The sequence below is a fragment of the Coregonus lavaretus genome (assembly GCF_964263955.1).
Source record: "Coregonus lavaretus genome assembly, chromosome: 4".
Classification (NCBI taxonomy): Eukaryota; Metazoa; Chordata; class Actinopteri; order Salmoniformes; family Salmonidae; genus Coregonus; species Coregonus lavaretus.
The window spans coordinates 31,099,749-31,122,824 of NC_139991.1; the positions used below are offsets into that span (position 1 = coordinate 31,099,749).

The 23,076-nt window shown below is 43.7% G+C and overlaps 1 protein-coding gene across 1 annotated transcript in view; it reads right to left on the reverse strand.

Moving 5' to 3' along the window:
* The window catches only part of LOC311128497 (endoplasmic reticulum metallopeptidase 1-like), a 76,088-nt gene that overhangs the window by 46,299 nt on the left and 6,713 nt on the right, over window positions 1-23,076 (reverse strand). Inside the window, exon 2 of the mRNA XM_084160671.1 lies at window positions 4,766-5,064. Within this exon, the coding sequence (XP_084016797.1) occupies window positions 4,766-5,064 (299 nt within the window). The remainder of the gene's footprint in view (window positions 1-4,765; window positions 5,065-23,076) is intronic.

Genomic DNA, 23,076 nt, shown 5'->3' on the forward strand with positions numbered 1-23,076 from the left:
AATAAGGTATCTGTTTTTGCTTTGCCATTATAGGGTATTGTGTATAGATTGATGAGGGGGGGAAATTATTTAATCCATTTTAGAATAAGGCTGTAACGTAACAAAATGTGGAAAAGGGGAAGGGGTTTGAATAGTTTCCGAATGCACTGTAGATGTCCTAGCCTATATATAGATGTCCTAGCCTACCTCATTCAGGTAATAAATTCAATGCAGTATTAGCCTTCTACTTGGATAATGAATGATGGGTTATGCATGAAAGTCATCTGCATCTTATCCTAGTCCTATATTATTCAAGCATGTCATTACAATGAAGATAATGACAATGAAACTTATTTCATCTATATTTTTAGTAGCTGTCTATTTACCAACACAAACCGATGCTGGCACTAAGACCACACTCAACAAGCTGTATAAGGCCATAAGCAAACAATAAAACCATCCAGAAGCGGTGGCTCCTAGTGGCCGGGGACTTTAATGCAGAAAAACTTAAACCAGAGGGAAAAAATCTGTAGACCACCTTTACTCCACACACAGAGACGGGTACAAAGCTCTCCCTCGCCCTCCATTTGGCAAATCTGACCATAATTCTGTCCTTCTGATTCCTGCTTACAAGCAAAAACTAAAGCAGGAAGTACCAGTGACTCGCTCAATACGGGAGTGGTTGGATGACGCGGATGCTAAGCTACAGGACTGTTTTGCTAGCACAGACTGGAATATGTTCCGTGATTCATCCGATGGTATTGAGGGGTATAACACATCAGTCACCGGCTTCATCAATAAGTGCATCGATGACGTCGTCCCCACAGCGACTATGCGTACATATCCCAACCAGAAGCCATGGATTACAGGCAACATCCACACTGAGCTAAAGGCTAGAACTGCCGCTTTCAAGGAGCGGGACCAGCTGTTCCGGATGACTGTGTGATCACACTCTCCATAGACGATGTGAGGAAGACCTTAAAACAGGTCAACATTCATAAGGTCGCAGGGCGGATTACCAGGACGTGTACTCAGAGCATGCGCGGAACAACTGGGAAGTGTCTTCACTGTGCCCAAGAACGCCATGGTAACCTGCCTAAATTACTACCACCCCGTAGCGCTCACGTCTGTAGCCATGAAGTGCTTTGAAAGGCTGGTCATGGCTCACATCAACACCATCATCCCGGAAACCCTAGACCCACTCCAATTCGCATACCGCACCAACAGATCCACAGATGACACAATCTCAATTGCACTCCACACTGCCCTTTACCACCTACAGTGGGGAGAACAAGTATTTCATACACTGCCGATTTTGCAGGTTTTCCTACTTACAAAGCATGTAGAGGTCTGTAATTTTTATCATAGGTACAGTTCAACCGTGAGAGACGGAATCTAAAAATAATTCCAGAAAATCACATTGTATGATTTTTAAGTAATTAATTTGCATTTTATTGCATGACATAAGTATTTGATCACCTGCCAACCATTCAGAATTCTGGCTCTCACAGACATGTTAGTTTTTCTTTAAGAAGCCCTCCTGTTCTCCACTCATTACCTGTATTAACTGCACCTGTTTGAACTCGTTACCTGTATAAAAGACACCTGTCCACACACTCAATCAAACAGACTCCAACCTCTCCACAATGGCCAAGACCAGAGAGCTGTGTAAGGACATCAGGGATAAAATTGTAGACCTGTACAAGGCTGGGATGGGCTACAGGACAATAGGCAAGCAGCTTGGTGAGAAGGCAAACAACTGTTGGCGCAATTATTAGAAAATGGAAGAAGTTCAAGATGACGGTCAATCACCCTTGGTCTGGGGCTCCATGCAAGATCTCACCTCGTGGGGCATCAATGATCATGAGGAAGGTGAGGGATCAGCCCAGAACTACACGGCAGGACCTGGTCAATGACCTGAAGAGAGCTGGGACCACAGTCTCAAAGAAAACCATTAGTAACACACTACGCCGTCATGGATTAAAATCCTGCAGCGCACGCAAGGTCCCCCTGCTCAAGCCAGCGCATGTCCAGGCCCGTCTGAATTTTGCCAATAACCATCTGGATGATCCAGAGGAGGAATGGGAGAAGGTCATGTGGTCCACTCGCCATGTTGGGAGGAAGAAGAAGGATGAGTACAACCCCAAGAACACCATCCCAACCGTGAAGTTTGGAGGTGGAAACATCATTCTTTGGGGATGCTTTTCTGCAAAGGGGACAGGACGACTGCACCGTAAGCACCGTATTGAGGGGAGGATGGATGGGGCCATGTATCGTGAGATCTTGGCCAACAACCTCCGTCCCTCAGTAAGAGCATTGAAGATGGGTCGTGGCTGGGTCTTCCAGCATGACAACGACCCGAAACACACAGCCAGGGCAACTAAGGAGTGGCTCCGTAAGAAGCATCTCAAGGTCCTGGAGTGGCCTAGCCAGTCTCCAGACCTGAACCCAAAAGAAAATCTTTGGGGGGAGCTGAAAGTCCGTATTGCCCAGCGACAGCCCCGAAACATGAAGGATCTGGAGAAGGTCTGTATGGAGGAGTGGGCCAAAATCCCTGCTGCAGTGTGTGCAAACCTGGTCAAGACCTACAGGAAACATATGATCTCTGTAATTGCAAACAAAGGTTTCTGTACCAAATATTAAGTTCTGCTTTTCTGATGTATCAAATACTTATGTCATGCAATAAAATGCAAATTAATTACTTAAAAATCATACAATGTGATTTTCTGGATTTTTGTTTTAGATTCCGTCTCTCACAGTTGAAGTGTACCTATGATAATAATTACAGACCTCTACATGCTTTGTAAGTAGGAAAACCTGCAAAATCGTCTGTGTATCAAATACTTGTTCTCCCCACTGTATGTGAGAATGCTGTTCATTGACTACAGCTCAGCGTTCAACATCATAGTGCCCCCAAAGCTCATCACTAAGCTAAGGACCCTGGGACTAAGTAGCTCCCTCTGCAACTGGATCCTGGACTTCCTGACGGACCGCCTCTAGGTGGTAAGGGTAAGCAACAGCACATCTGCCACGCTGATCCTCAACACGGGGGCCCCTCAGGGGTGTACTCTCTGTTCACCCACGACTGCGTGGCCAAGCATGACTCCAACACCATCATTACATTTTCTGACGACACAACGGTGTTAGGCCTGATCACCGACAATGAGACAGCCTATAGGGAGGAGGTCAGAGACCTGGCAGTGTGGTGCCAGGACAACAACCTCTCCCTCAATGTGAGCAAGACAAAGGAGCTGATCATGACTACAGGAAAAGTAGGGCCGAGCACGCCCCCAATTACATCGACAGGGCTGTAGTGGAGCGGGTCGAGAGCTTCAAGTTCTTTGGTGTCCACATCACCAACAAACTATCATGGTCCAAACACACCAAGACAGTCATGAAGAGGGTACGACAACGCCTATTCCCTCTCAGGAGACTGAAAAGATTTGGCATGGGTCCCCAGATCTTCAAAAAGTTATACAGCTGCATCACCGAGAGTATCCGGACAGGTTGCATCACTGCCTGGTATGGCAACTGCTCGGCATCCGACCGCAAGGCATACAGAGGGTAGTGCACATGGTCCAGTACATCACTAGGGCCAAGCTTCCTGCCATTCCGGAGACATTTGAAACCCCACCTCTTTAAGGAATACCTGGGATAGGATAAAGTAATCCTTCTACCCCCCCCCCCCAAAAAAAATAATTAAAATTAAAAATTAAAAAAATAATTAATAAAATAAATACAAAAATAAATAAAAAATAATAATTGTAAAGTGGTTATCCCACTGGCTATAGGGTGAATGCACCAATTTGTAAGTCGCTCTGGATAAGAGCGTCTGCTAAATGACGTAAATGTAAATGTAAATGTTATCCAGGACCTCTATACCAGGCGTTGTCCGAGGAAAGCCCTAAAAATTGTCAGACTCCAGCCACCCAAGTCATAGACTGTTCTCTCTGCTACCGCACGGCAAGTGGTACCGGAGCACCAAGTCTAGGTCCAAAAGGCTCCTTAACAGCTTCTACCCCCAAGCCATAAGACTGTTGAAAAATTAATCAAATGGCTACATGGACTATTTGCATTGATCCCCTTTTTTCATGCTGCTGCTACTCCCTGTTTATTATCTATACATAGTCACTTTACCTCTACCTACATGTACATATTACCTCAATTACCTCATCTAACCTGTACCCCCGCACATTGACTCGGTCACCGTCAGCCTACGTAAAATAGACCCTACTATATTTCAAAATGAAAATAAAATTCACTAGCCTATAATTGTAACTTTGTAGGCCGCATTTCCTGCACCTGCATCGCATGTTCTCTCCCAGCTTCATGGTTTGAACAAGGTGCGTAATACCAGTCCATATAACAGTATAACACAATACAGTAGAGTAATTCAGTGCACAACCAAAAAGATTAGCCTACTGGAGCTTGTTTCATTTATGTACCCAAGAGAGCATAGCTACATCTATGGGTTTTTATGTTTTTCCATCGTGCGTAATGTACGGCACAATCATTTGGCCGTTAATGTATGGCTCATCAGACTCATCAGACTTCATGCTGATCAAAGCTCTAATCAAATCCATATTTATATATGTTTTATATGCTTTAGAATTACACTTCTGGTTTGGGCGGGAAATACCGGGTTACCCGGGAGAAAAGTGATTTATTCTCGGGATGGAACATTTGCAAAATATCGGGAAAATATTCAACCCTAGTATGTATGTACCCTAGGTGTCTGCAGAGTTGGGAGTAACATTACGAAAAATACAAATTCATTTTATTGTACCTGGACTGTTGGCCACAGAGTCAAAGTGGCAGTTGGCCAGCATGAGGTGCTGAGCCCCAGCCTTGGGCTCCAGACGAACAGCGATGTTGCTGACCTTATCATAGTAGGATATGAACCCTCTCTGGGTGCTGAAGGAGCCTGTGGGCCTCTGGACATCCACAGTGACAGAGTGGGGTCCTGAGGCGCTTTCGGCCTTGATGTGCTCGATCTGCTCCAGCAGGAAGTTTACTGTTAGGACCTCGTTCTCTCGGCTGCCCACAGGACGAGGACCGACACTGGTGATGCGCTCTAGGTGCTTCCTGGTACCAGACAAGGCATACAGGGAGTCAGCAAATATGTTATGGTATGGTCATTTTGATGTAAAAGGACCCATGAGCACCAACAAGTGAAGTTCATAGGAGCATGTCAAAAATTGGGTGTAAAATGAAAGCTAAAATACTATATATTTTGTTTATGAAGGCATAAACATTTTTCAACCATTTTCCGTCCTAAACATTCGGAATACACAAAAGCTTTAATTTCTTGTCAAACAGATGGAAAAGGGGTCTATAGAAAACATCTACCAGAAAAAGTCTTAAAGGTATTAGAAATACATCAAAACACAATAATGTTGAAGTAAAGATCCCTGCCAACTATTATCAACACATATTTATACTAATATAAAAGCAACATGTAAAGTGTTGGTCCCATGTTTCATGAGCTGAAATAAAAGATCCCAGAAAATTTCCAGACGCACAAAAAGCTTATTTCTCTCAGATTTTGAGCACAAATTTGTTTACATCCCTGTTAGTGAGCATTTCTCCTTTCCCAAGATAATCCATCCACCTGAAAGGTGTGGCATATCAAGAAGCTGATTAAACAACATAATTACACAGGTGCACCTTGTGCTGGGGACAATAAAAGGCCATGTGCAGTTGTCACACAACACAATGCCACAGATGTCTCACGTTGAGGGAGCATGCAATTGGCATGCTGACTGCAGAAATGTCCACCAGAGCTGTTTAATGTTAATTTCTCTACCATAAGCCGCCTCCAACGTCGTTTTAGAGAATTTGGCAGTACGTCCAACCAGCCTCACAACCACAGAAAACGTGTAACCACGCCAGACCGGGACCTCCAAATCCGGCCTTTTCGCCTGCGGGATCGTCTGAGACCAGCCACCGGACAGCTGATGAAACTGTGGGTTTCTCATCTGCGTGCTCGTCATCCTCACTTCAGTGGGAAAATGCTCACCTTCGATGGCCACTGGAACCCTGGAGAAGTGTGCTCTTCACAGATGAATCCCGGTTTCAACTGTACTTGACAGATGGCAGACAGCGTGTATTGCATCGTGTGGGCAAGCGGTTTGCTGATGTCAACGTTGTGAACAGAGTGCCCCATGGTGTCAGTGGGGTTATGGTATGGGCAGGCATAAGCTACGGACAACGAAGACAATTGCATTTTATCGATGGCAATTTGAATGCACAGAGATACCGTGACGAGATCCTGAGGCCAATTGTCGTGCCATTTATCTGCTGCCATCACCTCATGTTTCAGCATGATAATGCACAGCCCCATGTCACAAGGATCTGTACACAATTCCTGGAAGCTGAAAATGTCCCAGTTCTTCCATGGCCTGCATACTCACCAGACAATTCACCCATTGAGCATGTTTGGGATGCTCTGGATCGACAGCGTGTTCCAGTTCCCGCCAATATCCAGCAACTTCGCACAGACATTGAAGAGGAGTGGGACAACATTCCACAGGCCACAATCAACAGCCTGATCAACTCTATGCGAAGGAGATGTGTCGCGCTGCATGAGGAAAATTGTGTTCACACCAGATACTAACTTGTTTTCTGATCCACGCCCCTACCTTTCTTTTAAAGCTATCTGTTACCAACAGATGCATATCTGTATTCCCAGTCATGTGAAATCCATAGATTAAGGTGTAATTATTTATTTCAATTGACTGATTTCCTTATATGTATATGAACTGTATAACTCAGTAAAATCTTTGAAATTGTTGCATTTATATTTTTGTTCAGTGTAGTATAGGACAATTTTTTGTCAGTTTAAGAAACCTTACCTTGTGCTTTGAAATTCCGTTACCAAAAACCCCCATATCTCATGAGGAGGGAGGATAATGAACGTTCACAAAAGTAAAATGCAAATCAGCAAATAAACATAAATGGTAGGCCTAATACTCTGAAAAATGTAAATTCGTTTTAGGGTGCAGCTGGAATAGACTGTAGCCACCCAGAGAGATAACATCTAGCTATTCATATTGTCTTAATAGTTACTGTCACGCTGTATAAGGATTTGAAGACAGGCGCAGGAATACGTAATAGGGGTTTTATTTTCTCCACCCAACACAAGGTACGTTATGAACAACGACGGGGACGAAGCCCAAAACGAAATTCGTTGCCACTCCTTCGTTGCCCGGGCGGTGTGTTTGGGATCATTGTCATGCTGAAAGACCCAGCCACGTTTCATCTTCAATGCCCTTGCTGATGGAAGGAGGTTTTCACTCAAAATCTCACGATACATGGCCCCATTCATTCTTTCCTTTACACGGATCAGTCGTCCTGGTCCCTTTGCAGAAAAACAGCCCCAAAGCATGATGTTTCCACCCCCATGCTTCACAGTAGGTATGGTGTTCTTTGGATGCAACTCAGCATTCTTTGTCCTCCAAACACGACGAGTTGAGTTTTTACCAAAAAGTTATAGTTTGGTTTCATCTGACCATATGACATTCTCCCAATCCTCTTCTGGATCATCCAAATGCACTCTAGCAAACTTCAGATGGGCCTGGACATGTACTGGCTTAAGCAGGGGGACACGTCTGGCACTGCAGGATTTGAGTCCCTGGCGGCGGAGTGTGTTACTGATGGTAGGCTTTGTTACTTTGGTCCCAGCTCTCTGCAGGTCATTCACTAGGTCCCCCCGTGTGGTTCTGGGATTTTTGCTCACCGCTCTTGTGATAATTTTGACCCCAAGGGGTGAGATCTTGCGTGGAGCCCCAGATCGAGGGAGATTATCAGTGGTCTTGTATGTCTTCCATTTCCTAATAATTGCTCCCACAGTTGATTTCTTCAAACCAAGCTGCTTACCTATTGCAGATTCAGTCTTCCCAGCCTGGTGCAGGTCTACAATTTTGTTTCTGGTGTCCTTTGACAGCTCTTTGGTCATGGCCATAGTGGAATTTGGAGTGTGACTGTTTGAGGTTGTGGACAGGTGTATTTTATACTGATAACAAGTTCAAACAGGTGCCATTAATACAGGTAACGAGTGGAGGACAGAGGAGCCTCTTAAAGAAGAAGTTACAGGTCTGTAAGAGCCAGAAATCTTGCTTGTTTGTAGGTGACCAAATACTTATTTTCCACCATAATTTGCAAATAAATTCATTAAAAATCCTACAATGTGATTTTCTGGAATTTTTTTCCTCAATTTGTCTGTCATAGTTGACGTGTACCTATGATGAAATTTACAGGCCTCTCTCATCTTTTTAAGTGGGAGAACTTGCACAATTGGTGGCTGACTAAATACTTTTTTTCCCCACTGTATATTTTTTGTGGATCTCTCACAATTACATTTTACATTTACATTTTTTTTTTTTTTACAATCATTCTCACGATAGCACATTGGTAATAGTCAGTGACAAATACAGTGGCTTGCGAAAGTATTCACCCCCTTGGCATTTTTCCCATTTTGTTGCCTTACAACCTGGAATTAAAATTGATTTTTGGGGGGTTTGTATCATTTGATTTACACAACATGCCTTCCACTTTGAAGATGCAAAATATTTTTTATTGTGAAACAAACAAGAAATAAGACAAAAAAACTGAAAAATTGAGCGTGCATAACTATTCCCACCCCCCCCCTTCTTCAAGGCAAAACTGCTCCATCTCCTTCAAGTTGGATGGGTTCCGCTGGTGTACTGCAATCTTTAAGTCATACCACAGATTCTCAATTGGATTGAGGTCTGGGCTTTGACTAGGCCATTCCAAGACATTTAAATGGTTCCCCTTAAACCACTCAAGTGTTGCTTTTGCAGTATGCTTAGGGTCATTGTCCTGCTGGAAGGTGAACCTCCGTCCCAGTCTCAAATCTCTGGAAGACTGAAACAGGTTTCCCTCAAGAACTTCCCTGTATTTAGCGTCATCCATCATTCCTTCAATTCTGACCAGTTTCCCAGTCACTGCCGATGAAAAACATCCCCACAGCATGATGTTGCCACCACCATGCTTCACTGGTGTTCTCGGGGTGATGAGAGGTTTTTTATTTATTTATTTATTTTATTTAACCTTTATTTAACCAGGTAAGCCAGTTGAGAACAAGTTCTCATTTACAACTGCGACCTGGCCAAGATAAAGCAAAGCAGTGCGATAAAAACAACAACACAGAGTTACATATGGGATAAAAAAACATAAAGTCAAAAAATACAACAGAAAATATATATACAGTGTGTGCAAATGTAGCAAGTTATGGAGGTAAGGCAATAAATAGGCTATAGTGCAAAATAATTACAATTAGTATTAACACTGGAATGCAAGAGATTATGTGCAAATAGAGATACTGGGGTGCAAAAGAGCAAAATAAATAATAATATAGGGATGAGGTAGTTGGGTGGGCAAATTTCAGATGGGCTGTGTACAGGTGCAGTGTACGGTGCTCTGACACCGTACACTGCATTATGTGCAAATAGAGATACTGGGGTGCAAAAGAGCAAAATAAATAACAATATAGGGATGAGGTAGTTGGGTGGGCTAATTTCAGATGGGCTGTGTACAGGTGCAGTGTACGGTGCTCTGACCATGGGCGGTGTGTTCAATAGGGCGATATGGGCGACGCACTGCCAAACGGGAAAAGGAAGGGATTTTTTTTCTAATCAATTATATCATGGCAACAGTAGTTCAGTGTTCACGTCTGATCTGCCAGCCACTAAATGTCCAATCAGGCTAAAGTCGTGCTTCAAATGTCCCCGCCCGTTTTGGGGCGATTTCAGTCAGGTTGAAAATCGCCCAGAAGTCTCTCATAGCCTCTAATGTAAAATATTTTTTTTTCAAATTTCTGAGCTTTCAATACATTCTCTATGGGTGTCTGAGGGCTTGCACTTACGCGCTTTCGTCATACGTAACGTAACGTAACCATGAACGGCAGACAGCAACGCTTGGACAGCGACTGGTGTAACCGACATGCACCATCTTTCAGAAAAGATTAAGAAAAATGAGCTGTCAAAGACCCACATTGATAGCTGTTTGAGATTGTCTGCTTTGGTGAGAGTGAATATTGCCACTCAACTGGATGAGGGATACAGGCTAGCTGTCCGCCGCCACAACGATGAGGTTAGCAACAGCAGAGTCGTGAACACTGTCTACGAGAATCGAGACGACCTCATAGAATGTTTTGAAGCCATCCGGACGGGTTCATTGGGTTCATTTGACCAGCCCACCGTACCATAAGCTACAGAATAAGGACATCGATGCTGTCTTTATCAAACGTGCCCTCGACAGCTTCGCAAGCAGTGTGCAGGCCATAAGGTAAGATAAAGATTAAACAATATCATTCGATCTTTCTCAAAGCAGAGCTTTATTTGAAAATGTATGCATGAAAGGAGACTGCATTTGTGTTTGAAATTACATTATTGTCATTATATATGGCCAGTGGTGTAATCTATCTTATTTTATATACTATGTGTACTGTACAGTGGTGCTCATAAGTGTATGAACACATTCTAAAGCTGACTAAAAAGAGGAATAAAAAAATAAAAAAATCATCTTTTGGAAATTGATCTTAATGACTTAATTAAAAAAGTTGGAAAATCCAACCTTTAAGGACACCAATTTTCTTTTCTTTTTTATTCCTCTTTTTAGTCAACTTTAGCATGGGATCATAAGCTTATGAGCACCACTGTATACTGTGCTGAACATCCAGGCTATGTGAGACACAAAGGCTAACTTAAACACTAAAGACTTTATGCATCCCTGCCCATTTTAAGTGGAACTGAAGTATTTGTACTATACATGGATACATTGCATATACCTGTGCATCACATAGACAACAATACTGTACAAAGCCAACAAACACATTAATCTGTTTGCCTTCAGGGACTCCTCTCAACAGCAGCTGCAAGAAGCAACAGGAGCCAAAAGACCCAGAACAGCTTTGAGAGAAGAGGAGAAGCAGAGGCTGTCTGAAGAGGTCTGCAACACCATCCTGGATCACACCAAAGAAAGGTTCTCTTTCTCTGGCCACCTTGTGAGTGCTACCTTACTGCAAGCAGACATGTTTGAAAGGTACTGCCATTCAAAAAAATTAAAAATCTGTTCATGTTCATTTTTACAAATCTATACAATTGGCCAGAATATGGTTGTTCATATTTACAAATCTATACAATTGGCCAGAATATGGTTGTTCATTTTTACAAAGCCATACATATTGTTTATGCAGTGTTGAGGAATGTGAAAGAACACCCTTGATTATTTTTACTGTGATAACTTATTTTGCTTTTGTAAGCCAACACTTTTGAGATCAGTCAATAAATGCTTCTGGTATTGACTTATATGCTGCCCCTGTCTTCATGTTGTTGCTGGACATATCTTTTTAAAAATGTGTGTAGGTCACCTAAATCATCAGAAAAATTGCCCCTCCTGAGAATTTTTTCAGGAGCCGCCACTGGCTCTGACAACTGATGCTTAAAGTTAGTGAGGGAGTTAAGAGTCTCCAGCTTCAGAGATTTTTGCAATTCGTTCCAGTCATTGGCAGCAGAGAACTGGAAGGAATGGCAGCCAAAGGAGGTGTTGGCTTTGGGGATGACCAGTGAGATATACCTGCTGGAGCGCAGACTACGGGTGGGTGCTGCTATGGTGACCAATGAGCTAAGATAAGGCGGGATTTGCCTAGCAGTGATTTATAGATGGCCTGGAGCCAGTGGGTTTGACGACGAACATGTAGTGAGGACCAGCCAACAAGAGCATACAGGTCACAGTGGTGGGTAGTGTATGGGGCTTTGGAGACAAAACGGATGGCACTGTGATAGACTACATCCAATTCGCTGAGTAGAGTGTTGGAGGCTATTTTGTAAATGACATCGCCGAAGTCAAGGATCGGTAGGATAGTCAGTTTTACGAGGGCATGTTTGGCAGCATGAGTGAAGGTGGCTTTGTTGCGAAATAGGAAGCCGATTCTAGATTTAACTTTGGATTGGAGATTCTTAATGTGAGTCTGGAAGGAGAGTTTACAGTCTAACCAGACACCTAGGTATTTGTAGTTGTCCACATACTCTAGGTCAGACCCGTCGGGTGGGCGGGTGCCAGCAGCGTTCGATTGAAGAGCATGCATTTCATTTTACTAGTGTTTAAGAGCAGTTGGAGGCTACTGAAGGAGTGTTGTATGGCATTGAAGCTCGTTTGGAGGTTTGTTAACACAGTGTCCAATGAAGGGCCAGATGTATACAAAATGGTGTCGTCTGCGTAGAGGTGGATCTGAGAGTCACCAGCAGCAAGAGCGACATCATTGATATACACGGAGAAAAGAGTCGGCCCAAGAATTGAACCCTGTGGCACCCCCATAGAGACTGCCATAGGTCCAGACAACAGGCCCTCCGATTTGACACATTGAACTCTATCTGAGAAGTAGTTGGTGAACCAGGCGAGGCAGTCATTTGAGAAACCAAGGCTATTTAGTCTGCCAATAAGAATGCGGTGGTTGACAGAGTCGAAAGCCTTGGCCAGGTCGATGAAGACGGCTGCACAGTACTGTCTATTATCGATCGCGGTTATAATATCGTTTAGGACCTTGAGCGTGGCTGAAGTGCACCCATGACCTGCTCGGAAACCGGATTGTATAGCGGAGAAGGTACGGTGGGATTCGAAATGGTCGGTGATCTGTTTGTTAACTTGGCTTTCAAATACTTTCGAAAGGCAGGGCAGGATGGATATAGGTCTGTAACAGTTTGGATCTAGAGTGTCACCCCCTTTGAAGAGGGGGATGACCGCGGCAGCTTTCCAATCTCTGGGGATCTCAGACGTTACGAAAGAGAGGTTGAACAGGCTAGTAATAGGGGTTGCGACAATTTCGGCGGCTAGTTTTAGAAAGAAAGGGTCCAGATTGTCTAGCCCAGCTGATTTGTAGGGGTCCAGATTTTGCAGCTCTTTCAGAACATCAGCTGTCTGAATTTGTGTGAAGGAGAAGCGGGGGGGGGGGCATGGGCAAGCTGTTGGGTTTGCGCCAGACATCGCGTTTTTCTTGATGGCCAAAAAGCTCCATTTTAGTCTCATCTGACCAGAGTACCTTACCTTGTTCCATATGTTTGGGGAGTCTCCCACATGGCTTTTGGCAAACACCAAACATGTTTGCTTATTTCTTTCTTTAAGCAATGGCTTTTTTCTGGCCAATCTTCCGTAAAGCCCAGCTCTGTGGAATGTACTGCTTAAAGTGGTCCTATGGACAGATACTCCAATCTCCGCTGTGGAGCTTTGAAGCTCCTTCAGGGTTATCTTTGGTCTCTTTGTTGCCTCTCTGATTAATGCCCCCCTTGCCTGGTCCGTGAGTTTTGGTGGGCGGCCCTCTCTTGGCAGGTTTGTTGTGGTACCATATTCTTTCCATCTTTTAATAATGGATTTAATGGTGCTCCGTGGGATGTTCAAAGTTTCTGATATATATTTTTTTTATAACCCAACCCTGATCTGTACTTTCAGAACAGGTGTATTAATACTGAGATCATGTGACAGATCATGTGACACTTAGATTGCACACAGGTGGACTTTATTTAACTAATTATGTGACTTCTGAAGGTAATTGGTTGCACCAGATCTTATTTAGGGGCTTCATAGCAAAGGGGGTGAATACATACAGTGGGGAAAAAAAGTATTTAGTCAGCCACCAATTGTGCAAGTTCTCCCACGTAAAAAGATGAGAGAGGCCTGTAATTTTCATCATAGGTACACGTCAACTATGACAGACAAAATGAGAAAAAAAATTCCAGAAAATCCCATTGTAGGATTTTTTATGAATTTATTTGCAAATTATGGTGGAAAATAAGTATTTGGTCAATAACAAAAGTTTCTCAATACTTTGTTATATACCCTTTGTTGGCAATGACACAGGTCAAACGTTTTCTGTAAGTCTTCACAAGGTTTTCACACACTGTTGCTGGTATTTTGGCCCATTCCTCCATGCAGATCTCCTCTAGAGCAGTGATGTTTTGGGGCTGTCGCTGGGCAACACAGACTTTCAACTCCCTCAAAAGATGTTCTATGGGGTTGAGATCTGGAGACTGGCTAGGCCACTCCAGGACCTTGAAATGCTTCTTACGAAGCCACTCCTTCGTTGCCCGGGCGGTGTGTTTGGGATCATTGTCATGCTGAAAGACCCAGCCACGTTTCATCTTTAATGCCCTTGCTGATGGAAGGAGGTTTTCACTCAAAATCTCACGATACATGGCCCCATTCATTCTTTCCTTTACACGGATCAGTCGTCCTGGTCCCTTTGCAGAAAAACAGCCCCAAAGCATGATGTTTCCACCCCCATGCTTCACAGTAGGTATGGTGTTCTTTGGATGCAACTCAGCATTCTTTGTCCTCCAAACACGACGAGTTGAGTTTTTACCAAAAAGTTCTATTTTGGTTTCATCTGACCATATGACATTCTCCCAATCCTCTTCTGGATCATCCAAATGCACTCTAGCAAACTTCAGACGGGCCTGGACATGTACTGGCTTAAGCAGTGGGACACGTCTGGCACTGCAGGATTTGAGTCCCTGGCGGCGTAGTGTGTTACTGATGGTAGGCTTTGTTACTTTGGTCCCAGCTCTCTGCAGGTCATTCACTAGGTCCCCCCGTGTGGTTCTGGGATTTTTGCTCACCGTTCTTGTCATCATTTTGACCCCACGGGGTGAGATCTTGCGTGGAGCCCCAGATCGAGGGAGATTATCAGTGGTCTTGTATGTCTTCCATTTCCTAATAATTGCTCCCACAGTTTATTTCTTCAAACCAATCTGCTTACCTATTGCAGATTCAGTCTTCCCAGCCTGGTGCAGGTCTACAATTTTGTTTCTGGTGTCCTTTGACAGCTCTTTGGTCTTGGCCATAGTGGAGTTTGGAGTGTGACTGTTTGAGGATGTGGACAGGTGTCTTTTATACTGATAACAACTTCAAACAGGTGCCATTAATACAGGTAACGAGTGGAGGACAGAGGAGCCTCTTAAAGAAGAAGTTACAGGTCTGTGAGAGCCAGAAATCTTGCTTGTTTGTAGGTGACCAAATACTTATTTTCCACCATAATTTGCAAATAAATTCATTAAAAATCCTACAATGTGATTTTCTGAAGAAAAAAAATCTCAATTTGTCTGTCATAGTTGACGTGTACCTATGATGACAATTACAGGCCTCTCTCATATTTTTAAGTGGGAGAACCTGCACAATTGGTGGCTGACTAAATACTTTTTTTCCCCACTGTATGCACGCACCACTTTTCTGTTATTTATTTTGTATAATTTTTTTGAAACAAGTAATTTTTTTCATTTCACTTAACCAATTTTGACTATTTTGAGTATGTCCATTACATGAAATCCAAATAAAAAATCCATTAAATTACAGGTTGTAATGCAACAAAATAGGAAAAACGCCAAGGGGGATGAATACTTTTGCAAGGCACTGAGGCTGCATTTATTGTAGCTGGGGATTTTTACAAAGCAACATTTGAGGAAAAGGTTGCCGAAGTTATATCCACACGAGGGCGGTATTGAAGCCATGGAACATTTTCTTAAGCAACGTGACTCAAATGAACTACCATCCAGTGCACGCATTATAACATTGGCTGAAATAGTACTCACACACAACTACTTCATGTTTTTAAATTATTTCTTTATTCAGACGAAGGGTACTGTTATGGGATCCTCTATGGCTCCTAACTATGCTAATTTGTTTGTGGGTTACTTGGAGAAACAGTCAATCTTCAATCCTCTCAAAAACGTTTTTTTTGCCTAACATTATTATTTAGAAACAGTACATTGATGATATTTTTGTCCTATGGAGGGGTGATTCAAAACAGCTCCAGGCATTCCATGCTTTTCTTAACTCTTGTTCTGAGCACCTGAGATTTACTATGCAATCTGACACACGTCAAATCAGTTTCCTTGATCTTCTGATTTTGTGTGAGGATAATGTTCTATACACTGATCTTTACAGGAAACCTACTGATCGTAACAGTTTGTTGAGGGCTGATAGTTGTCACCCGCTTCCCTTGAAACATTGCCCTACAGCCAATTCTGTCAAATCAAAAGAATTTGCCAAAAACAAATCAGATTTCGACAGAAATATGGCTGAGACGCAAAGAAAATTCAAGGAGAGTGTAATGGCTGCGCTCAATGCAATGGCACTTACAAATGTAGATCCTTCAAACACCCCCAAACAGGGAAACAGATCCCAATCAAAGGTGTTATTACGTGCTCCACAAAGGCAGTTATTTATCTTATAACTTGTCCTTGTGGTAAAAATGATGTGGTTAAAACAAAGCTCAAATTAAATGTACGAATCTCGGCGCATCGTAGCACCATTCGGTGCAAAAACTTGACATACCCAGTCGCTGCCCACTTTTTGGAAGCGAACCACTCGATTTCGTCCCTACGTTATATCGGCATCGAATAGGTCACCCTCCCTAGGAGAGGGGGTGACCTCGATAACTTATTGTTAAAACGAGAGGCTGCCTGATCTTTAATTGAAAGACCCTTGCTCCCTTCGGTCTCAACATAGACTTTGATTTGAAGCCATTCTTGTGATTATTGTGATTTTGCTATTCATTGTAAATGTTTTTGGGCCTAGGTAGCCAAGTTGTATCTATGATCATATGCTATCTATTCATGTTTTTTGTATGTTCTGTTTAACTGTGAATTGACCAATGATATCAGGCCACACTCGGCCATGATTACAGACACCTGTGTGTGTGTCCTTTGACACTATATAAACAACTAGTGACCCGCAGTGTTTGTATACCCTGATGAAGACAGCTTGTCTGTCGAAACGTTGGTTATTAAATTATTGCATCTGAGCTCCTAGAGTGTGCGGCTCTCCTCTTCTTTTTCAAGTGTTCTACTCCGTTAGATAACTCAGCTATACAGCTGATGCCTGCTGGACTGTTCCTTTTTACGGTACCGCATCCTGTTTATGTTTAGCCTCAGCCCAAACTGTGTCGTCATTACCAGCTGTTGTCTTAGCTCTCTCAAATTACACCGTGATTGCTTTATGCCTCTCTCCCATCTCAATATGGTTAGCTTATTGTTGTTTCGGTTATTTCTAATTGTACTATTTCACTGTAGATCCCCCAGCCCAGCTAAACCTGCCTTAGATAGCTCCTTTGTCCCACCCCCCATACACGCGGAGAATGACACAATTGGTGCCTCCAGTGATGCTATCTCTTTCATTGTTACCCAACGCTTAGGTTTACCTCCACTTTACTCATATCCTTCCATATCGTTGTCTGTACATAATGCCCTGAATCTTTTCTACAACGCCTGGAAATCTGCCCCCTTTATTCTATGTACCCAACGCACTAGAAGACCAGTTCTTAAAGCCTTTAGCCGTATCCTTATTCTAGTCCTCCTCTGTTCCTCCGGTGATGTAGAGGCTAACCCAGGCCCTGCAGCCCTCAGTATCACTCCTACTCCCCAGGCGCTATCATTTGCTGACTTCTGTAATCGCAAAAGCCTTGGTTTCCTGCATGTAAATATCAGAAGTCTACTTCCTAAGTTTGAGTTATTCACTGCGTTAGCACACTCCGCCAACCCTGATGTTCTAGCAGTGTCTGAATCCTGGCTTAGGAAGGCCACCAAAATTCTGAAATTTCCATCCCCAACTATAACATTTTCCGTCTAGATAGAACTGCCAAAGGGGGTGGAGTTGCAATCTACTGTAGAGATAGCCTGCAGAGCTCTATCATACTATCCAGGTCTGTGCCCAAACAGTTTGAGCTTCTACTTCTAAAAATCCACCTTTCCAGAAATAAGTCTCTCACTGTTGCTGCTTGGTACAGATCCCCCTCAGCCCCCAGCTGTGCCCTGGACACCATATGTGAATTGATTGCCCCCCATTTATCCTCAGAGTTCGTACTGCTTGGTGACCTAAATTGGGATATGCTTAATACCCCGGCCATCCTACAATCCAAACTAGATGCCCTCAATCTCACGCAAATTATCAACGAACCTACCAGGTACAACCCTAAATCCGTAACCATGGGTACCCTCATAGATATCATCCTGACTAATTTACCCTCTAAATACACCTCCGCTGTCTTCAACCAGGATCTCAGCGATCACTGCCTTATTGCCTGCGTCCGTAACGGGTCCGCGGTCAAACGACCACCCCTCATCACTGTCAAACGCTCCCTAAAACACTTTAACGAGCAGGCCTTCCTAACTAACCTGGCCCAGGTATCCTGGATGGATATAGATCTCATTCCGTCAGTAGAGGATGCCTGGTTGTTCTTTAAAAGTAATTTCCTCTCAATCTTAAATAAACACGCCCCATTCAAAAAATACAGAACTAAGAACAGATATAGCCCCTGGTTCTCCTCAGACTTGACTGCCCTTGACCAGCACAAAAACATCCTGTGGCGTACTGCATTAGCATCAAATAGCCCCCGCGATATGCAACTTTTCAGGGAAGTTAGGAACCAATATACACAAGCAGTCAGGAAAGCAAAGGCTAACTTTTTCAAACAAAAATGTGCATCCTGTAGCACTAACTCCAAAAAGTTTTGGGACACTGTAAAGTCCATGGAGAATAAGAGCACTTCCTCCCAGCTGCCCACTGCACTGAGGCTAGGAAACACTATCACCACCGATAAATCTACAATAATCGACAATTTCAACAAGAATTTTGCTACGGCTGGCCATGCTTTCCACCTGGCTACCACTACCCCGGCCACCAACTCTGCACCCTCCGCTGCAACTTGCCCATGCCCCCCCCCCGCTTCTCCTTCACACAAATTCAGACAGCTGATGTTCTGAAAGAGCTGCAAAATCTGGACCCCTACAAATCAGCTGGGCTAGACAATCTGGACCCTTTCTTTCTAAAACTAGCCGCCGAAATTGTCGCAACCCCTATTACTAGCCTGTTCAACCTCTCTTTCGTAACGTCTGAGATCCCCAGAGATTGGAAAGCTGCCGCGGTCATCCCCCTCTTCAAAGGGGGTGACACTCTAGATCCAAACTGTTACAGACCTATATCCATCCTGCCCTGCCTTTCGAAAGTATTTGAAAGCCAAGTTAACAAACAGATCACCGACCATTTCGAATCCCACCGTACCTTCTCCGCTATACAATCCGGTTTCCGAGCAGGTCATGGGTGCACTTCAGCCACGCTCAAGGTCCTAAACGATATTATAACCGCGATCGATAATAGACAGTACTGTGCAGCCGTCTTCATCGACCTGGCCAAGGCTTTCGACTCTGTCAACCACCGCATTCTTATTGGCAGACTAAATAGCCTTGGTTTCTCAAATGACTGCCTCGCCTGGTTCACCAACTACTTCTCAGATAGAGTTCAATGTGTCAAATCGGAGGGCCTGTTGTCTGGACCTATGGCAGTCTCTATGGGGGTGCCACAGGGTTCAATTCTTGGACCGACTCTTTTCTCCGTGTATATCAATGATGTCGCTCTTGCTGCTGGTGACTCTCAGATCCACCTCTACGCAGACGACACCATTTTGTATACATCTGGCCCTTCATTGGACACTGTGTTAACAAACCTCCAAACGAGCTTCAATGCCATACAACACTCCTTCAGTAGCCTCCAACTGCTCTTAAACACTAGTAAAACTAAATGCATGCTCTTCAATCGAACGCTACTGGCACCCGCCCACCCGACTAGAATCACCACTCTCGACGGGTCTGACCTAGAGTATGTGGACAACTACAAATACCTAGGTGTCTGGTTAGACTGTAAACTCTCCTTCCAGACTCACATTAAGAATCTCCAATCCAAAGTTAAATCTAGAATCGGCTTCCTATTTCGCAACAAAGCCTCCTTCACTCATGCTGCCAAACATGCCCTCGTAAAACTGACTATCCTACCGATCCTTGACTTCGGCGATGTCATTTACAAAATAGCCTCCAACACTCTACTCAGCGAATTGGATGTAGTCTATCACAGTGCCATCCGTTTTGTCTCCAAAGCCCCATACACTACCCACCACTGTGACCTGTACGCTCTTGTTGGCTGGTCCTCACTACATGTTCGTCGTCAAACCCACTGGCTCCAGGCCATCTATAAATCACTACTAGGCAAATCCCCGCCTTATCTTAGCTCATTGGTCACCATAGCAGCACCCACCCGTAGTCTGCGCTCCAGCAGGTATATCTCACTGGTCATTCCCAAAGCCAACACCTCCTTTGGCCGCCATTCCTTCCAGTTCTCTGCTGCCAATGACTGGAACGAATTGCAAAAATCTCTGAAGCTGGAGACTCTTATCTCCCTCACTAACTTTAAGCATCAGTTGTCAGAGCACCTTACCGATCACTGCACCTGTACACAGCCCATCTGAAATTAGCTCACCCAACTACCTCATCCCTATATTGTTATTTATTTTGCTCTTTTGCACCCCAGTATCTCTATTTGCACATAATCTCTTGCACATCTAGCATTCCAGTGTTAATACTAATTGTAATTATTTTGCACTATAGCCTATTTATTGCCTTACCTCCATAACTTGCTACATTTGCACACACTGTATATATATTTTCTGTTGTATTTTTTTGACTTTATGTTTCTTTTACCCCATATGTAACTCTGTGTTGTTGTTTTTATCGCACTACTATGCTTTATCTTGGCCAGGTCGCAGTTGTAAATGAGAACTTGTTCTCAACTGGCTTACCTGGTTAAATAAAGGTGAAATAAAAAATTTATAAAAATAAAAGCCAGCACCTCGCCGAAATAGGTGTGCGTTTCTTTCGCCTCTATGCCGAAGTTCTATCAACACATCGGCTGTAGTACCAACAGGACTATTCAACGCTGGTCTGACCAATCGGAATCCACGCTTCAAGATTGTTTTGATCACGCGGACTGGGATATGTTCCGGGTAGCTTCAGAGAATAATATCGACGTATATACTGATACGGTGACTGAGTTTATCAGGAAGTATATAGGAGATGTTGTACCCACTGTGACTATTAAAACCTACCCTAACCAGAAACAGTGAATAGATGGCAGCATTCACGCAAAACTGAAAGCGCGAGCCACCGCATTTAACCATGGCAAGGTGACTGGGAATATGGCAGAATACAAACAGTGTAGTTATTCCCTCCGCAAGGCAATCAAACAGGCAAAACGTCAGTATAGAGACAAAGTGGAGTTGCAATTCAACGGCTCAGACACGAGACGTATGTTGCAGGGTCTACAGACAATCATGGACTACAAAAGGAAAACCAGCCACGTCGCGGGCACCGACGTCTTGCTCCCGGACAAGCTAAACACCTTCTTCGCCCGCTTTGAGGATAATACAGTGCCACCGACGCGCCCTGCTTCCAAGGATTGTGGGCTCTCCTTCTCCGTGGCTGACATGAGTAAGACATTTAAGCGTGTTAACCCTCGCAAGGCTGCCGGCCCAGATGGCATCCCTAGCCGCGTCCTCAGAGCATGCGCAGACCAGCTGGCTGGTGTGTTTACGGACATCTTCAATCTCTCCCTATCCCAGTCTGCTGTCCCAACATGCTTCAAGATGGCCACCATTGTCCCTGTACCCAAGAAAGCAAAGGTAACTGAACTAAATGACTATCGCCCCGTAGCACTGACTGTCATTATGAAGTGCTTTGAGAAACTAGTCAAGGATCATATCACCTCTACCTTATCTGCCACCCTAGACCCACTTCAATTTGCTTACCGCCCCAATAGATCCACAGACGATGCAATCCCCATCTGGACAAAAGGAATACCTATGTAAGAATGCTGTTCATTGACTATAGCTCAGCATTCAACGCCATAGTACCCTCCAAGCTCATCATTAACCCTTTGACACGTATGATCACGTATTTGTGATCATTGTTGAGTGGTCCCTGCAGCGTACGATCTCAAATATGTGATTGGAACAGTAGCAACAGAATGTATGACGCAACAAACGTGTCTAAACAGCATTGTTGTCTGAACAGCATCTAAATATATTTTGGGTACTGATGGAAAATAAAGGTCTTAAACTTTATTCCTCAATTTGACCTTTTATTGTAAAAGATAAATGCGAACTTCATCATCCAAGCATCACACGGAACACATCCATAGTCAAACTCATTCCATAAACCAGTCTAAATAACAGGTTGCGCTGACAAAAAACAAAACATAAGTTAGTGACCTAACAGCTAGACTAGTTTACAATGTACCACATCTCTGGTGAGCACAAGAGACTAATGTAATGTTGTTTAGAAAAGTAATGCATGTCAGCTAAGCTAACAGCAGCTAAATTCTTTATGATGGCAGCCATGTTTGTTTATATTTGACTTGGCGAAAACTCCCTAATCCCAGAATGCACATTCACTATAAGACGCAAATAAACAAAGTCATAGATGGCTGCGCTCATTGCCTGAAAAATATGAACTTAGTTTAGCCACTTTTCAGCATATTACAAATCGTTGATGTACTTGTTACAGTGTATACAAGAACCGGAGCACATGACTTGACAAGTCATTTACCGTTCTTGACAAATCACAAAGTAAATAAAATGTTTTCCCCTCACAGATCATCACACTAAATACAAGCCTACTGCCTAGCCTAACTGTAGCGCGAAAGCTAAACAGGGGTTTTCAAGTCCATGGGGGGTAGAAATGGGGGAAGGTATCGTGGGGGGATATGATGCAGGAAATATTCAATAAATGGGGGGCAAACAAGATAAGTTTATACGCTAACTAAAAATAAAACCCCTGGAAAGGTGGGTCTGAGCTGACAACCCTGAGTTACAATCTGATGCCTTGTTCAAAACAACTGGGAACTGGGAAATCTCCGACTTCCGACTTCAGTGCGTTCAAGACACCTGGCAACTCTGGAAAAAATTAGCTCAGACTGGGGAAAAATCATTTTGAACAGTCATCCAACTCGGAATTCCAACTCGGGAACTCTGCCATCTTTCTAGAGCTCCGACTTTACGACCTGAAGATCATTGACGTCATTACATTTAGCAGACGCTCTTATCCAGAGCGACTTACAGTTAGTGAGTGCATACATATTTTTTTTTTACTGGCCCCCCGTGGGAATCGAACCCACAACCCTGGCGTTGCAAACGCCATGCTCTACCAACTGTATTTTTCCGAGTTCACAGTTGCCTGAAAGCGCCATAAGTCAGTCGAGTGA